Source organism: Gambusia affinis, linkage group LG14 (assembly GCF_019740435.1).
Source record: "Gambusia affinis linkage group LG14, SWU_Gaff_1.0, whole genome shotgun sequence".
Classification (NCBI taxonomy): Eukaryota; Metazoa; Chordata; class Actinopteri; order Cyprinodontiformes; family Poeciliidae; genus Gambusia; species Gambusia affinis.
The window spans coordinates 4375370-4393039 of NC_057881.1; the positions used below are offsets into that span (position 1 = coordinate 4375370).

The following is a 17670-nucleotide window of genomic DNA, read 5'->3' on the forward strand; positions in this document are numbered from 1 at the left end:
AACTAACTGAGAGGGTTTATTGTACACATCTTATATTTAGGATTGTCTTGTTTAGAATTTGTTTTCTTCAAAGGAACATTTCATGGTTTTACAGCAGCAGAGCAAACAGTGTTTGGAAAAAAGCAAACTATTTTTTTCAACTCTTGCAAGTGTTCCCAAACTAAATCATTTTTTCTTTTCTTTTTCTGTTCTAGAAAAAGTATTTTTAGCTATGATTCAGTAACATCACCTATAAAAATATAGGTAAACAAAGAAAATGGAATGCATTAATAAAATAAAAACAAAGTTTGATGCAGTAAATATACCTAAAATCATAAGAACACATAATTTTCCTGAACAAAGTCATTGTTGACAGAAACTTGAAGTTGTTTCTAAATATCTGATCTGTATTATATCTGTATGTAATATCTGTCACATAAGTGTTTTCTGTGTTTGGTTAACCAACTGCAACTCCAAGATGCAACAGAAAGTTCAGTTTCTGTTGAGGTTTTTGTACGACTGTTTTTCACTGTGTGAATGAATACTTGCTGTTGATGTAGAATTCACCCATACAGTAGTAAATTGCAGCATCTTCAGCCTGAACTTCACTGATGATCAGAGTGAAGTCAGAGTTTGATCCACTGGATGAAAAACGTCTTGGAGTCCCTGATGCTCGAGAGCTGGCATAATAAATGAAGACTTTAGGAGTTTGTCCATCTTTCTGTTGGTACCAGGAGAAATAGTTGCTATTTATATTTTGACTGGTTTTACAGCTGATCAGCACTCATTGCTGCAGGCTGTTCAGTCATTGTGACCTGAACCACACCTACATGATCCTGGAAGGATAAGCTTGTTCAGACAGGATAGATTTTAAAGCTCCTTGTGTGACACGTTTTCTGTGCATGAACACACAATTAAACATAGTGACTAGACACACTTAAATGTTAACGGAAATTATAGTTTTTCAGGTGGACTACCTTGTCCAATAAAATATATGTTTTTTTTATGAGTCCACATCTCAGATATAATCTAACTACATAAGAGGACAGTACTTCTCTACTATTAGAATATTTCTGTTGTATTTCAGTGCGTCTGTATCACTGTGATTGAATGTATGCTGACAAAACTGGCTTTTACTCTGTAAGGATCAGAAGGAAATTATAATTCAAAAATTACAAACTACATTTTCAAACCAAGATGGAAGCCTGGGCATTCTTCTTGACTCTGAACTCACTTTTGTTCCGCATATTAAACAAATAGTTAAAACAGGATTTTATTTTCTAAAGCCTTTCCCTCGCTAATACTGAGACTCTTGTGCTTGCTTTTATTTCCAGCCGTATAGACTATTACAATGCCCTGCTGCCTGGTCTCCCTAACAGATTTCTGCACAGCCTTTAGCTGTCACAAAACTCTGCTGCTAGATTGCTATCCAAGACCAGAAGGCAGGCTCACATCACACCTGTTTTAATATCATGTGTGACTTTAAAACACATCTGATTGCCTTAGCTCCCAGTACATCTCAGGATTGATTTTGAGATTCTTTTAAATGTTTTAATGGTCTAGCACCATCTTAACTTGCAGAACTGCTATCACCTTACGAACCCTTGCGGAAACTGAGGTCCTCTTGCACCAGACTTTTAACAGTTCCCAGAGTCAGAACTCACACCTATGGTGAGACTTCTGTCCAATATTATGGCCCCCATTTGTGGAACGGTATGCAAGAGAACCTTAGTTTGTGCATTTTTAATGCAGTTGTGTGTTTTTCCATGTGGGGTTGGGGTGGGTAATTGTTTTTGTTTGTTTTTATTGATCTGTACAGCACTTTGAGCTGCTTTTAGGATGAAGGGTGCTTTACAAATAAAATTGATTGATTAATTGATAAAGGATTCATTGTGAGTCTCAGTTCATCAAACAACCTTGTCTCCTGTTAATAGACTACAGGACTTTGACATCTTTTTTTCCTGATATTTAAAGTCCTAGCTCCATAAAATTCCTCTCATTGAGCTCTTGTGATTTAACTATGTTTAAAATATTTTGGTGAAAGTTATTTTAGGCTTAAAAGGATGTTCCTAAAGTGTTCAAGATCAACATCTAGTAACAAAAAGCAAAAAAATACAATGAAAAATTAAGAACAAATACTGATGCAGTGATGCATGTTTGATAAATTATCAAATGACTTCAGCCATTTGATGAACCTACAATCATGGAGAAAAATTAAGATTTTTAATTTACATATAATTAAATCTCTTTCATTTCCACTAATTAAAAAACATTGGTCATCAATATTTAAACATTTATTTTAAAATAAAGATTAACATTATTTTACTTTAAAGAACAGATAAGTATTGAACCTTAAAAAATAGATACCACACCATTTATTTAGAATTGTTCCTCTGTGGATTTACTAATATGGCTTGAGCCATCTTCATTTTGTGATGTTCACATGGTGCTCTGTGTCGTTTGTTTAGGCACAGATGTCCAACTCCAGTCCTCAAGGGCTGGTGTCCTGCAGGTTTTAGATGTGCCACAGGTAAAACACACTGGAACGAAATGGCTTAATTACCTCCTCGTTGTGTAGATCAGTTCTCCAGAGCCTTGCTAATAACCTAGTTATTCAGCTGTGGTGCAGCAGAGGCACATCTAAAAGTTGCAAGACAGCAGTCCTCGAGGACTGGAGTTTGACACCTCTGGTAGAGCCAATCCATGTCATTTTCCTCATTACTTTTATTCCTTGCACCTGTCCCTTCTTCAGCCTCACTCAGGCAAACTCACACTGCCAGATGATCAAATGCTTTCAGCTAGTCTTTGGGCACACTCCAACTTGTTTTCATTTAATTGTATCTGTCTTTACTGCAGCTTCCAGCTGCCACTGACAATGAACTGAAACTTGAGTTTCAGTTCAGTTTGATTGAGGAAGGTTTTTGTACGACTGTTTTTCACTGTGTGTGTGGCCACTGACTCCCAATATTATGAAGACTCTGACAGTAATAAACTGCAGCATCTTCAGCCTGAACTCCACTGATGGTCAGAGTGAAGTCAGAGTTTGATCCACTGCCTGAGAAACGACTTGGAGTCCCTGATGCTTTAGTGCTAGAAAAATAAATGAGCAGCTTAGGAGTTTGTCCATCTTTCTGTTGGTACCAGGCTAAACGGTGGCCATGGCTGTCCACATAAACATTCTGACTGGTTCTACAGTTGATAGTGGCAGATCCTCCCAGATCAGCTCTCACTGCTACAGGCTGAGTTACTGTGACCTGACCTCTGACCTCTGTGGACACAGAGACAAAAACATGCAGTGGCTTCATAGTTTAGTCGGCTTCATTTCAGAGGGACAGATGTTCATAGAGGAGAGGAGTTGGATTCTCTGGACTTTACCTGTGAAGCAGCAGCAGAGGAGAGTCCAGATGAGGACGCAGATCAAAGTCATGTTTTTGATGAGGAGGATTTCTGTGTCTTCAGTTGTGATGAAGGACAGCTGTCAGTCATCCAGTGTTCAACTGTCAGGACTATAAACTCTCCCAGAGCACTGGAGCATGGAGCTGCTGATGCAAAGTGACTCTATGGAAATACTTTGAATGATTCCAGTAGAGATTATGAACTATGTGACACTCATTTTAATAACAGCATATTTATTTTAATTTTTCTGTGGTAAATTTTTTACCCACCTAATATTCAACACAATTTATGAAACAGTTTGTTTTTGAGAAAAGTATATTGACTTTACAGCATATATACTTGTTTTGTATGAATTATGTAATCCTTTTTCTTTTGTCTTTTTTAATATCTAATAATCATTTGGGGGATTATACATCATATAAACAACAGATGAACAAATACATTTTTTATTTGATGATTAAAGTCTTTCCATCACAATGTTCTATGCACTGATTGTTTTGAGCAAAATATCTTTACCTTAATTTAAAATTGATCAAAGATCTTACCTGGTGATAGGCCCCTGTCCCCAGCTATCCTGCAAGGATAAATGGGTGTAGATATTGGAAATAACACACAGTTAAACACAGTGACTACATAAAGTTTAATGTCTAAAGGATTTTTTGCCAAGTGAACATCCTTGTATGGAAAAATATTTTCATCCTCTGATATACAGTCCCACAAAAGTCTTATATCTAACATCTGCATGTTTGGTGAACCCACATATCATAGATGTATCTAAATAAGAAAAAAGTTAATCTCTCGCTTTAGAGTTCTGAAGTATTTCGGTGAGTTTGTATCACTGTGATTGGATTTATTCTGGCAAACCTAACTGCTATTCTGAAGAACACAGCATTCTTTTGAAAAAACGTTATTATAATCTAAGGCCATGAATCAAACTCTCCTCCTTATTTGATGTCTTTTTTCTGATATTTGAAGTTAATATATATATATATATATATATATATATATATATATATATATTCTTTGTGTCTCTCATGTTATGAGGTAGGCTGTAGCTCGAAGGATCTTGCCTAAGGACCCAGACAGGATAGCGCCCTTTTTCCGGTTTCGACCTGGATTCGTACCCGGGTCGACCGGGTGAAAAACCGCTGACTTATCTATTGAGCTATCCTGTCAGCTCAATAGCTGACAGGATACCTCACTATGTCTGGTGAGGGCGAACCAACCAGACATAGTCGTGGTGGATAAACAACAGAGGAAAGCCGTTGTGGTGGATGTGGCAATACCAAGCGACTGCAACATCAGGAAAAAGGAGCATGAGAAACTAGAGAAATACCAGGGCCTAAGGGAGGAACTGGAGAGGGCCTGGAAGGTGAAGACCACAGTGGTGCCTGTGGTCATCGGGACCCTCGGGGCAGTCACCCCCAAACTGGAACAGTGGCTACAACAGATCCCAGGAACAACATCAGACATCTCAGTCCAGAAATGTGCAGTCCTAGGCACAGCCAAGATACTGCGCAGAACCCTCAAGCTCCCAGGCCTCTGGTAGAGGACCCGAGCTAAGAGGAAGAAGAATCACCACCCGCGGTGGGTGAGAAGGGAATTATATATATATATATATATATATATATATATATATACAAAATGTTTGTCACAATTGTGGTCTTTTGACATTTATTGTAAAACATAAATGTTAATCTTCTCAACTCTATGATATTTAACTACTGAAATCTTCAAATAAATCCTAAAAGTATCACCATGTTGCAATTATCTTATGGTGGGGGTTCTTTCTTTATGATCTTTTGTCATATTTCCAGTGAATACCTTTTCAAACATTCATATTGCTTCAAATATTATGTGTTTAAACCTTTAAAGGTGTGTTAAAGTAGCAGGCTTGTCTAATGTGTTTTTTCAATTCTTACTCATGGAATTAAAAATACTGACACTGACACCTGTAAGCAAAGTAGCATCTGGCTGGATTTAAAAAAATATTATATATTATATGATATAATAATAACTTATTTTTGATGGGTTTGGATTTCTTTGCACTGTTTTGCTCAAAAAGGAAAAGGTTGATAAAATTATTATACAAAGTAAGAAAATCTGCTTTCGTCATAGAACAAGCACATAAAATTAAGCAAGTGTAAGGCTACACATAAAGGGAACACTGAACACAAAAGAAGTCATCAAACAAAAAGTTGAGTTAAAATATGTGGCTGCACATGACAATAAATTAAAAGCTGAAAAACCTTCGTTTGGAGCTAGTTCTCTGAAAGAGCCGAATTTCCCATCACTAACTAAAACTAACAACAGTCATATTTTAGTACAAAAATTGTATTAAACTCTTCTTTTATTCCCTATATGTACAACTTGTGTTTCAGTGCAGCTGTGGATCAGTTCCTCTGCAGCCGTGAGGTTTTTGTACGACGTTGTATCACTGTGTGAACGGGAAGTTCTCACTATGTTGACAGTAATAAACTCCTGCATCTTCAGCCTGAACTCTGCTGATGGTCAGAGTGAAATCAATATCATATCCACTTCCAGTGAAACGATCAGACACTCCAGTCCAACGTCTGGTAGCTTCATAGATCAGGAGCTTTGGAGCTTCTCCAGGTTTTTGAAGGTACCAGTGCAAATCATCATCAACAGCTGAACTGGCTTTGCAGTTAATGGAGACAGTCTGTCCTGGAGTAACAGACTGTGATCCTGGAGTCTGAGTCAGGGTGATGACTGCTGAGGAACCTGAAAACATGACACAAAGAGATACTGTCACAAATGTAGATCAGAGAAATATTATCAGGATTCTCATGTAAAGGACGGTTCATTTGATTCTTTTTCATTGACAGAAAAAAGAATTCCAAAAAACGTTTCTCCCAGAGAGACTCACCCTGAACCAGGAGCCCCAGGATGGTCAGCAGTAGAGTCAGCGACATCATCATTGTGCTGCTGGTGTGTCAGTGGCTCTGAAAGGCCTGGACAGCCACTGATCAACTCTGACCTCTTAACAGCTGGAGCAGAGAGGCAGGACACATATGCAAACACACACAGTCAGTCACATGGAGCTCAGCTCTACATGTTCTCTTCTAACCTCCTAGGTCTCTATCGCCGTGTTCTCTGAACTGCAGATGGTTTTAACTTTTGAAATAATCTACAAAAATACATGAACATATGTACTAAATTAAAAAAAGAGAGATGATAAGCCAGTTAAGGCCATATAAGCAGCTTCAATTCAAACTTGTCGGACAAGTGAAGAAACACACCAGTTATAAACTTATAAAGGTAAAATACATAGTTTCAAATTTGAACCAAGAATATTAATTTAGAGTACATTTATCAATTACTTCTGTTATATCTGAGCTATAAAAACATTTCACACACACCATAGCTGGTTTTAAATAAATCTGCAAGTAGTTTATGGAAATAAATATGTATATATCTATCATCCCTTTTGGGTACATTTAACTTGACCTTCTGATCCATCACTTTTAACAATGTAGAGTTCACTGGGGCCAATTCCTGCTGCATCATAGCAACCTCAATCCATAACACTTCCACCTCCATGATTCAAAGATAGAATGATGTTCTTATCTTGGATTGCTGTTGCTGAAGCTGATCTCTCTTGGTCACAATGCTCTAGTCATGTTAACAGTTGTTTCCAATCTCCTCAACTTGTAGAACTGCCATTTTAACATAATTTTGATACTTCTTAAAAACCATTTCCAGATGTATAAGTTGTGTCTGGTTCGCCCAGTAATCTTCTTTCTGACTGGATGAAAGCTCTTTGGTTCATAGTCTCATTTAAAACATTGAGAAAAAACTAGTCTAAATGTCAGAAATGTAAACAGAGAAACAAGAATTCATTATGAGTTTTAAGTCTTTATGTTTTTAGCTTTTAAAAATCTTAGAAATTGTAGTTCTCCATGTTTTGTGTTCAGAGAGCCGTGTCTCTCTACAGTCAGAGGTTTTTGTACGACGGCTCAATGAGTTTGTATCACTGTGGTACACGTTCGGTGGAGGAACCAGACTGGAGTTTGGAAGTAAGTAAAATATAAAACTGCTTTTTTACTGATCTTCTTTTATTGTTTTAAGTCTGTTTGACAGATTGACTCTAGAAGACATGTATTTTTTAAAATTCTTTACGGAATAAGTTTCAAGATACAGATAGGTCATAATTAATATTCCAAATTACAACACAGTATAACAAGTCAGTTCTGATCTAAGGAGTAAAAAATATTTGGTTTGACTTAATAGTTAATCTTGGTTTGTAAGTTCATATTAGTCAGATAAAGTCAGAGAGCCGTGTCTGTAGTCAGAGGTTTTTGTACGGCGCCTCAGTGAGTTTGTATCACTGTGGTGGACTTTTGGTGGAGGAACCAGACTGGAGTTTGGAAGTAAGTTTACTTCATGCTTAATACTAAATTAAAAAATAATGTTGGGATGCTTTAAAGTAAATTTCTGTATTTCTTTATGAAACAGGAAATTATATCTGTGCATTAATTACTTTTTTACATCAAACAAATAGAATCTCACTTCAATATGAAGTGAAATATTTTATGTTCAAATTATATATAAAGTTTCTTCAGAAATAAATTGAGGTTTGATATGTTTGTTAATGTTATCACTTTTTAATCTTAATGTTTTTCTGCCATTTGTAAACCAGTTTGATAATTTGGTGTGAAAAATCTAAATGAGCTCAAGTAAAAACCTAGCTTGTTTTTATTGGTGGAATTAAATCTGTCTTAATCTAATGTTCAACTCAGACAGAAAACTTGAAGTTTATTATGTTTAGTATTTCAAATTAAACTCTTTCTACCAAATCTATTGAATTCACAAATGCTTGCTGCAATTATAATGAATGTGTAATTGCATTTAAAAATTTGATTCTACAGATTTATTTATTTATTTATTTATTTATTTATTTATTTATTTATTTATTTATTTATTTATTTATTTATTTAATTTAAGAGTACATTGAATTTTTTAAAATTGAATTTGTTGGTGACTTTTTTGTGGTGATCTAAGACTCCTAAAGGGAAGTGAAACAATGTGTCAGTGAGTGATGAGTGGAGCATGAAAACATCTGGCAGAAACTTCTTATTTTAGAAAACCACTCTCTAACTGTAACCATGAGACAGTATCTGCTGATTAACATCTATGAATTATGTTCTCTAACCTGATTGGTGTCTCCTAGGTGATACCCGCCCCACCCTGACAGTGTTGCCCCCCTCCATTGTGGAGCTGCAGCAGCAGCAGGTTACCCTCCTGTGTCTGGCCAACAAGGGCTTCCCCTCAGACTGGACTCTGTCCTGGAAGCTGGACGGCAGCAGCAGCAGCTCCACCTGGGAGGAGAACAAGAGCGACGGAGTGAAGCAGAATGACGGCCTCTACAGCTGGAGCAGCACCCTGAGGCTCCCTGCAGACCAGTGGAGGAAGGTGGGCTCTGTGACCTGTGAGGCCTCCCAGGGCTCCCAGTCTGCAGTCACAGAGACACTGAGGAGAAACCAGTGTTCCCAGTCCTGAGCTCATTCTTCTTCTTCGCTATAACATTTTTTAAACAGTTTTATTACATTACTACTCTTAGTCTTCTCTCTGTAAAAACAAAATGTTTCTCCAGTTTGTCTCTGAAAATGTTTCTTTCTTTTTAATAAACTCTGGTTTCTTTAAACAATAACATTTACTGTATTGTCATTTGTTTCTTCGAAATTACAACCATCTAAAAATGGTTGTAATTTTTAGATGTAAAATTTCTAATAGATGTTTATTATAATTGATTATAATTATAATTTATTAGAAATTACATCTAAATATATTTTAGATGACTACATCTAAATATATTTTAGATGTAATTTCTAATAAATTACGTGATCTAAGCAAACTGGTTTAACTCTTTACTGATTGTTTCATCTCGCAGTCTTCAGTACCAAGTGAAAATGTTTAAATCAATAAGATTTCATTTAGATAATGGAAGATGAGCCAAATCCTTGTTGAATACTTATGAAAATAAATGTAGCATTTACATTTATTTTTTTTTTTATATTCTGAAATCTTTGCTCAGTATTATTACAATGTCTTGATGGAGATCTTTGTATCACATTTGTTGAAAAGAGTTCTAGAATAAATTTCTGTTGACTTAATTCAGTTCCTGTTATGTTGAAACTGTTCAGTGCAAAATTTTAATTAAAACTTGAATTCAATAAAGCTTCCAGACAGGAACTGTATTGCTCTCATAATTAATTAATAGAAAATAATTTGAATTTAGTTTATTAAAAATGTTTTTTTGCTCTGTACCATTTTGAGTCAGATCAGTTCCTCTTTCTCCCTGAGGTTTTTGTATGGCCTTGTATCACTGTGTGAGTGGGAAGCTGTTTCGTTGCTGACAATAGTAAACTCCTGCATCCTCAGCCTGAACTCCACTGATGGTTAAAGTGAAGTCAGTCTGTTCTGCTTTTGCACGAAAACGTTCAGGAACTCCAGGCTGACGATATGTGGTATCCACAATCAAAAGTTTGGGAACTTCTCCAGGTTTCTGAAGATACCAGTTGATGTCATCACCTATCAGTCTGTCAGATTTACACCTGATGGAGACGGTTTGTCCCTGAACACCAGACTGAGCTCCAGGAGTCTGAGTCAAGATGATGTCTCCTGAAGAACCTTTACAACATGAAACAAACACACATTTATCGCAAAATAAGATTAACATTTATAGGAACCGGTTTCACTGTATATGTGATGCTACAGCAGAGAGTCTCACCCTGAACCAGGAGCCCCAGGATGGTCAGCAGTAGAGTCAATTACATCATCATTGTGCTGCTGGTGTGTCAGTGGTTCTGAAAGGTCTGGACAGCCACTGATCAACTCTGACCTCTTAACAGCTGGAGCAGAGAGGCAGGACACATATGCAAACACACACAGTCAGTCACATGGAGCTCAGCTCTACATGTCATCAGGTTTCCTCCTCACTGCTCAGACAGTTGTGATAAATTAAAATAGTGGAAGCAAATATTCTGGGGTAAAGAGCTTTCTTCATTTCCTCTATTTGTATTTCTGATATGCTTCATCCTAAAACTTTTTATTATATTATTACAACATTCTGATGTTTTTATTTGAAGCATGTTAGATATTCTCCTCCACAAACAACAAAGCAAAATCTTGAAGCTAAAGCTCAATAATCAAACACATTTTCCTAAACTCTCATTGAAGTTAACCTGTTGACATAAACATTCAGATCATTTTATTCATTTAGGGTCTGCAATCAGTTTGTGTGAAAATCTAGTTGTTTTTTTCTTTCTTTACATTGTGACTGTTGCTCTTCCAACAACAACTACAAATAATTTTAGGATTTGTCAAATTATACATTTTATGATTTATGTTACATGATTCTAATTGATCAATTAATTATAACATTAGTGCTAAACATGGAACTAATACAAACTAAAGTAACCTGCGTGATATTTTAAAATGCTTTAGAGACGGTTCTCTTTCTTACTACTATCCATTTCTTCAACAAATTAAAAGTTGTTTTTTTTAAAGTTATCCCATCTTTTGTCAATCAAATAAGCTTTATATCATTCAAATTAGAGTGATGCTGTACATTTTACACGTATATTTTAAAACACCTTCACGGAATTTTGTGTGTATCCATGTGGATGATTTCAGTAAACTCTATCAGTTTCTGCAGCAGCTGAAGCTGCAACAACATAGTTTCTGTTCAGTTTGACTGAGGGAGGTTTTTGTATGACTGTTTTTCACTGTGTGAACACTCCGCCGCTGTGGTAACTTTGACAGTAGTAAACTGCAGCATCTTCAGCCTGAACTCCACTGATGGTCATAGTGAAGTCAGAGTTTGATCCACTGCCTGAAAAACGACTTGGAGTCCCTGATGCTTTAGTGCTAGAAAAATAAATGAGCAGCTTAGGAGTTTGTCCATTTTTCTGTTGGTACCAGGCTAAACGGTCAGAGCTATAAACATTCTGACTGGTTCTACAGTTGATGGTGACAGATCCTCCCAGATCAGCTCTCACTGCTACAGGCTGTTGAGTCACTGTGACCTGACCTCTGACCTCTGTGGACACAGAGACAAAGACATGCAGCAGCTTCATGGTTTAGTCGGCTTCATTTCAGAGGGACAGATGTTCATAGAGGAGAAGAGTTGGATTCTCTGGACTTTACCTGTGAAGCAGCAGCAGAGGAGAGTCCAGATGAGGACGCAGATCAAAGTCATGTTTTTGATGAGGAGGATTCCTGTGTCTTCTGTTGTGATGAAGGACAGCTGTCAGTCATCCAGTGTTCAACTGTCAGGACTATAAACTCTCCCAGAGCACTGGAGCATGGAGCTGCTGATGCAAAGTGTCTATGGAAATGCTCAGTGATCAGTGTGATTTCTTTGTGAAGCAACATGTTTCATAAGGAGATGGATAAGAAAATATCCATTTTGATTTTGTAGATTTTGAATCAATTGAACTTGCAAAAATTTAACTATGTATTTCACAGTTTTGGAACATTATTGTCTAACTGTGTAAAAAAAATACCTGTACAAATGTACAAAAATATGTGCTTAAGTATTTTTCAGAAGCACACATATTAAAGTCGTATCACACGACTTATTGTTGTGATATATTTGATGTAAAGCACTTTGAAATTCCTTGCTGCTGAAATGTGCTATACAAATAAAATTTGATTGATGGATTGATTTAAATCCCAGGAGTCACCGGCCCCTCCTACTGATCTTGTTAGGATTAGTAGCTGTGCAGATTGGAAGCCTGAATGGATTATTAAACTAAATTTGAATTTATTTCAAATGTTTCTCACATTCATGTGATGTTTATTCTTGAAAGTTTTCATGATGTAACACATATAAAAATACTCTTTTTGTCTCTTTCTCAGTGAATGAGAAAACTATGTTGTTAATTTCTTGAAAGTATCTGTTTAAACCAAAAACAGGATTAATTTTAAGAATTATTTGTGGGCATGTGAGTTACTTAAGACTTTACTAATGAAAATAAACTTTATTGAAAACCAATGCATATTGTGATGTGACAGTTTATGAACCATATTCTGAGTAAGACGTTTGCTTCAGTGCAGCTGTGGATCAGTTCCTCTGCCGCTGAGGGAGGTTTTTGTACGACGTTGTATCACTGTGTGAATGGAAAGCTGTAATCCTGCTGACAGTAATAAACTCCTGCATCTTCAGCCTGAACTCTACTGATGGTCAGAGTGAAATCAGTTCCAGATTGACTCCCACTGAAACGATCAGAAACTCCAGACCAGCGTGAATTGGCATTGTAAATTAGGATCTTAGGCGCTTCTCTGGGCTTTTGAATGTACCACTGTAAATCATTTGTAACACCTGAACTGGCTTTACATCTGATGGAGACAGTCTGTCCCAGAGTAACAGATTGAGATCCTGGAGTCTGAGTCAGGATGATTTCAGCCATAAAACCTGGAAAATGTACAGAATAAAGACGTTATTCAGACATATGTAGTTTATTTCAGTGATCATATAATAACACAAAGTTTCCAGCAGAGAGTCTCACACTGAACCAGGAGCCCCAGGATGGTCAGCAGTAGAGTCAGTGACATCATCATTGTGCTGCTGGTGTGTCAGTGGCTCTGAAAGGCCTGGACTGCCACTGATCAACTCTGACCTCTTAACAGCTGGAGCAGAGAGGCAGGACACATATGCAAACACACACAGTCAGTCACATGGAGCTCAGCTCTACATGTGATCCAGTATCCAGAAAAATGCTCAAAGATTTGCATATGAAAAAAAAAAAATAACCACAATGAGCTCCAACAAGGAGGTGCTGCTTTTCAGAGAATGTATAAAGGATGAAAGACTTGTATATATGTTTTCATTTTCTTTTTTAGTTTTTAAAACAGTGATTCAGTTTGGCTTGATGACAGCATCATAAATAACAAGCTAGTTTCTTCTCAGAAGAACAAGATTGCTGAGTCCTAATCAAAATTTGTGATGTGACAAAAAGTATTTTGGATTTTGTTTAAAATAAAGAATACCAACTTTAATGATTGAAGCAAGATTTTGAAGATAATTAATACAGGATAAGTTTTGGATGAAAGTGACTTAGAAAATAAAAGGCAGTTTAGAAAATAAATTGTAGCTGACTATCACTCCAGGACAAAAATATTATGTTTGGTGGCTTTATAAATGATATACTCAGCCTTGAACCAGCCAAATGATCTACAGATAAAATATTGTTGTATAAAACAACACTAAACGAACAAGTTAAAAATTAATCAATATTAAATATAATTTACAGCCATGTCAAGTCTGAAGTTGTACCAAAAGAGAAAAATAAAATTAAAATAACACTTAAATTATATTGTGAATTAGTGAGTTCCATGTTTGTGTTGTTCTGCTTTTAGGAGGAATATCCAGGATTATCAACTTTCAGGATTAGAGTGCAGTGGTGGTGGAGGGGGAAGAGCTCTGTGTTCTGATTTGTTAAATCTACAAAAACTGTTATTTATCGGTATTAAAGTATTAGTAAGGTATTAGAAAGCCCTGATGTTTTGGAGAATTATTTACCTGCAAATATTAATGATTAATGCATTAAATATTTTAAGTAGAGGTAAGACTAAATTTGTGCAAAAAATATGTCGTAGAATCATCTATCTGAATGTTTTGTTCATATACAGTTGCATTTGTTTTGCTTAGATTTTTCTTTCTTCAAATAAACAACCTGTGACTTTAACAGTAGCATGATAATGTGTTTACAAAATGGAAATTGAGGTTTTTGTGACTCAACCCAAACTAAGCACATCTTTTCTTTTGGCAACAGTTTTCAGCAACAATCTGATAAAATTAAAATACATATAAAAAAAATTGGGGTACATCAATAAAATCAGAGTTTGATCATCCATTAAATAAAACCTAAAACTGTAAGAACCCATAATGATCTACAGCAAAACTCATTGTAGACAGAAACTTGAAGTTTATTCTAAATGTCTGAATGGAAAACCAAAGTGTTTTCTGTGTTTGGTTAACCAACTGGAACTTCCAGATGCAACACAGTTCAGTTTCTGTTGGGTCTGAATGTTGGAGGTTTTTGTACGACTGTTTTTCACTGTGTGAATGAATACTTGCTGTTGATGTAGAATTCACCCATACAGTAATAAACTGCAGCATCTTCAGCCTGAACTCCACTGATGGTCAGAGTGAAGTCAGAGTTTGATCCACTGCCTGTAAAACGACTTGGAGTCCCTGATGCTCGAGAGCTGATATAATAAATGAGGAGCTTAGGAGTTTGTCCATCTTTCTGTTGGTACCAGGAGAAATAGTTGCTATTTATATTTTGACTGGTTTTACAGCTGATGGTGACAGATCCTCCCAGATCAGCTCTCATTGCTGCAGGCTGTTGAGTCACTGTGGCCTGACCTCTGACCTCTGAGGACACAGACATCAAAGCAGCATCATGGTTTAGTCGGTTCCATTTCAGAGGGACAGATGTTCATAGAGGAGAGGAGTTGGATTCTCTGGACTTTACCTGTGAAGCAGCAGCAGAGGAGAGTCCAGATGAGGACGCAGATCAAAGTCATGTTTTTGATGAGGAGGATTTCTGTGTCTTCAGTTGTGATGAAGGACAGCTGTCAGTCATCCAGTGTTCAACTGTCAGGACTATAAACACTCCCAGAGCACTGGAGCATGGAGCTGCTGATGCAAAGTGACTCTATGGAAATACTTTGAATGATTCCAGCAGAGATTTGGAACTATGTGACACTCATTTTAATAACAGCATATTTATTTTAATTTTTCTGCGGTAAATTTTTTTCCCAAGTAACATTCAACACAGATCTCAAAACTGTATATTGACCTTACAGCATATTTACTTGTTTTGTATGAATTATGGTATGTAAACGTTTCTCTTTTGTCTTTTTTAATATCTAATTATCATTTGGGGGATTATACACCATATAATTAAAAACAAAGAATCAGTCCAGTGCTGTTTAAGGTTCACAGTGCTTCATATTTTCCATCATGCACTGTAGCATTCATGGTGAGTTGTGTGACAGTGATCCCGCTGCAGCAAAGAATCTTAGAAGCATGACACTTCCTACTACATGCTTCACAGCTGGTATGAGATCCCTGACAGGGAGTGCTGTCTTGGTTGAAGACAATTATTTTGTTCCTTTTCAGAAAAAAACAAAAAAACAAAAAGTCTTAGTTTAGTTTTTGACTCATTTGTCCAAAGACTATTATTACAGAGGTCCTTGTCTTGGAATATAATTAATCAGGCAAATTGTAGTCTGGCCTTTTCACTTAGAGATCAGAGCTTTACCCTTTGATCATCTCCCATAACAAAAGTTACATTAGTGCAGTCTCTTCTATTTTAGAGTCACTCATGTGTTTAATAACAAAAGCAGCGAGAACTTGCTGTATGTCCTGTGTTGAAATGTTACTTCATATATATATCAATTATTTAATTTAATTTAATTAATACACACACACACACACACGCACACACACACACACACGCACACACACACACTTATATGTAACCTATTATTAATTAAACAGTGTTTATATTAGTCTAGCATGGCTTTTATTCCTTGAGGTGACACAATCAGTCTCTGCAGCTGCAGTTCAGTTTCTGTTCAGTTTGACTGAGGGAGGTTTTTGTACGACTGTTTTTCACTGTGTGAACACATGCTGGCTGTTGGGGTAATGAAAACTCTGACAGTAATAAACTGCAGCATCTTCAGCCTGAACTCCACTGATGGTCAGAGTGAAGTCAGAGTTTGATCCACTGCCTGAAAAACGACTTGGAGTCCCTGATGCTTTAGTGCTGGAAAGATAAATGAGCAGCTTAGGAGTTTGTCCATCTTTCTGTTGGTACCAGTGTAAGTAGTTGTTGTTATAACAGGAAATAATATTAGCTACCATAACTATGCAGATGACACACAGCTCTACATTACGATGTCACCAGGTGATTCAGAACCCATCCAATCACTGAACAGATGCTTAGAACAGATAAATGTGTGGATGTGCCAAAACTTCCTCCAGCTGAACAAAAACAAAACTGAAGTAATTATTTTTGGACCTAAAGAGGAACGATCTAGAGTCAGTGCACAGCTTCAGTTATTACAACTAAAAACCAGCGATCAGGCCAGAAACCTGGGAGTAGTGATGGACTCTGACCTGAACCTTCAGAGCCACGTAAAAACAGTCACAAAGACGGCCTTCTATCACCTGAAGAACATTTCCAGGATTAAAGGACTAATGTCTCAGCCAGATCTAGAGAAACTCATCCATGCGTTTATCTTCAGTCGTATTGATTATTGTAACGGAGTCCTCACAGGCCTGTCCAACAAACCAATCAAACAGCTGCAGCTGATCCAAAATGCTGCTGCTCGTGTTCTCACTAAAACCAGGAAGATAGAGCACATAACACCAGTTTTAAAGTCTCTCCACTGGCTCCCTGTAGCTCAAAGAATAGACTTTAAAATACTGTTGTTAGTTTATAAATCACTGAATGGTTTAGCACCACAATACATTAAAGATTTGCTGCTGTTGTATCAACCTTCCAGACCTCTGAGGTCTTCTGGTTCTGGTCTGCTCTGCATCCCCAGAACCAGAACCAAACGAGGAGAAGCAGCATTTAGCATCAATGCACCAAAAATCTGGAACAAACTTCCAGAAAACTGTAAAACAGCTGAAACACTGACTTCCTTTAAATCTCAACTAAAAACCCACTTGTTTAGAGTTGTATTCGAAACGTAATCAATTGCAAACTTATTGACGGAATCTGACTATGTTGTGTTTTTATTGTTGATTCTATGTTGCATTGTATTTTTGTGTTTGATTTGATGTAAAGCACTTTGAAATGCCTTGATGCTGAAATGTGCTATACAAATAAAGTTTGATTGATTGATTGATTATAAACGTTCTGACTGGTTCTACAGTTGATGGTGACAGATCCTCCTAGATCAGCTCTCACTGCTGCAGGCTGAGTCAGTGTGTACTGACCTCTGACCTCTGAGGACACAGAGACAAAAACATGCAGCAGCTTCATGATTTAGTCGGCTTCATTTCAGAGGGACAGATGTTCATAGAGGAGAGGAGTTGGATTCTCTGGACTTTACCTGTGAAGCAGCAGCAGAGGAGAGTCCAGATGAGGATGCAGATCAAAGTCATGTTTTTGATGAGAAGGATTTCTGTGTCTTCTGTTGTGATGAAGGACAGCTGTCAGTCATCCAGTGTTCAACTGTCAGGATTATAAACTCTCCCAGATCACTGGAGCATGGAGCTGCTGATGCAAAGTGGCTCTCTAAGGCAAT

General features: G+C 36.9%; 1 pseudogene and 6 gene segments (V, D, J or C); 1 reads left to right on the forward strand and 6 right to left on the reverse strand.

Annotated features, from left to right (window-relative positions):
* Positions 1 to 2788: 2788 nt before the first annotated feature.
* LOC122844109 lies at positions 2789 to 3541 on the reverse strand. The segment is given in 2 exon segments: positions 2789 to 3247; positions 3355 to 3541. Coding segments are annotated over 2 exon segments (384 nt in total).
* Positions 3542 to 5016: 1475 nt separating this feature from the next.
* On the reverse strand, positions 5017 to 6360 carry LOC122844116. The segment is given in 2 exon segments: positions 5017 to 6117; positions 6263 to 6360. Coding segments are annotated over 2 exon segments (360 nt in total).
* Positions 6361 to 6567: 207 nt separating this feature from the next.
* On the forward strand, positions 6568 to 9037 carry LOC122844050. The segment is given in 3 exon segments: positions 6568 to 6654; positions 7265 to 7412; positions 8567 to 9037. Coding segments are annotated over 3 exon segments (564 nt in total).
* A 678-nt stretch (positions 9038 to 9715) lies between these two features.
* Positions 9716 to 10178, reverse strand: LOC122844118 (annotated as a pseudogene).
* A 942-nt stretch (positions 10179 to 11120) lies between these two features.
* LOC122844051 lies at positions 11121 to 11625 on the reverse strand. The segment is given in 2 exon segments: positions 11121 to 11437; positions 11545 to 11625. Coding segments are annotated over 2 exon segments (369 nt in total).
* Positions 11626 to 12474: 849 nt separating this feature from the next.
* LOC122844115 lies at positions 12475 to 13049 on the reverse strand. The segment is given in 2 exon segments: positions 12475 to 12814; positions 12909 to 13049. Coding segments are annotated over 2 exon segments (360 nt in total).
* Positions 13050 to 14405: 1356 nt separating this feature from the next.
* Positions 14406 to 14996, reverse strand: LOC122844112. The segment is given in 2 exon segments: positions 14406 to 14779; positions 14880 to 14996. Coding segments are annotated over 2 exon segments (375 nt in total).
* Between the last annotated feature and the right edge of the window lie 2674 nt (positions 14997 to 17670).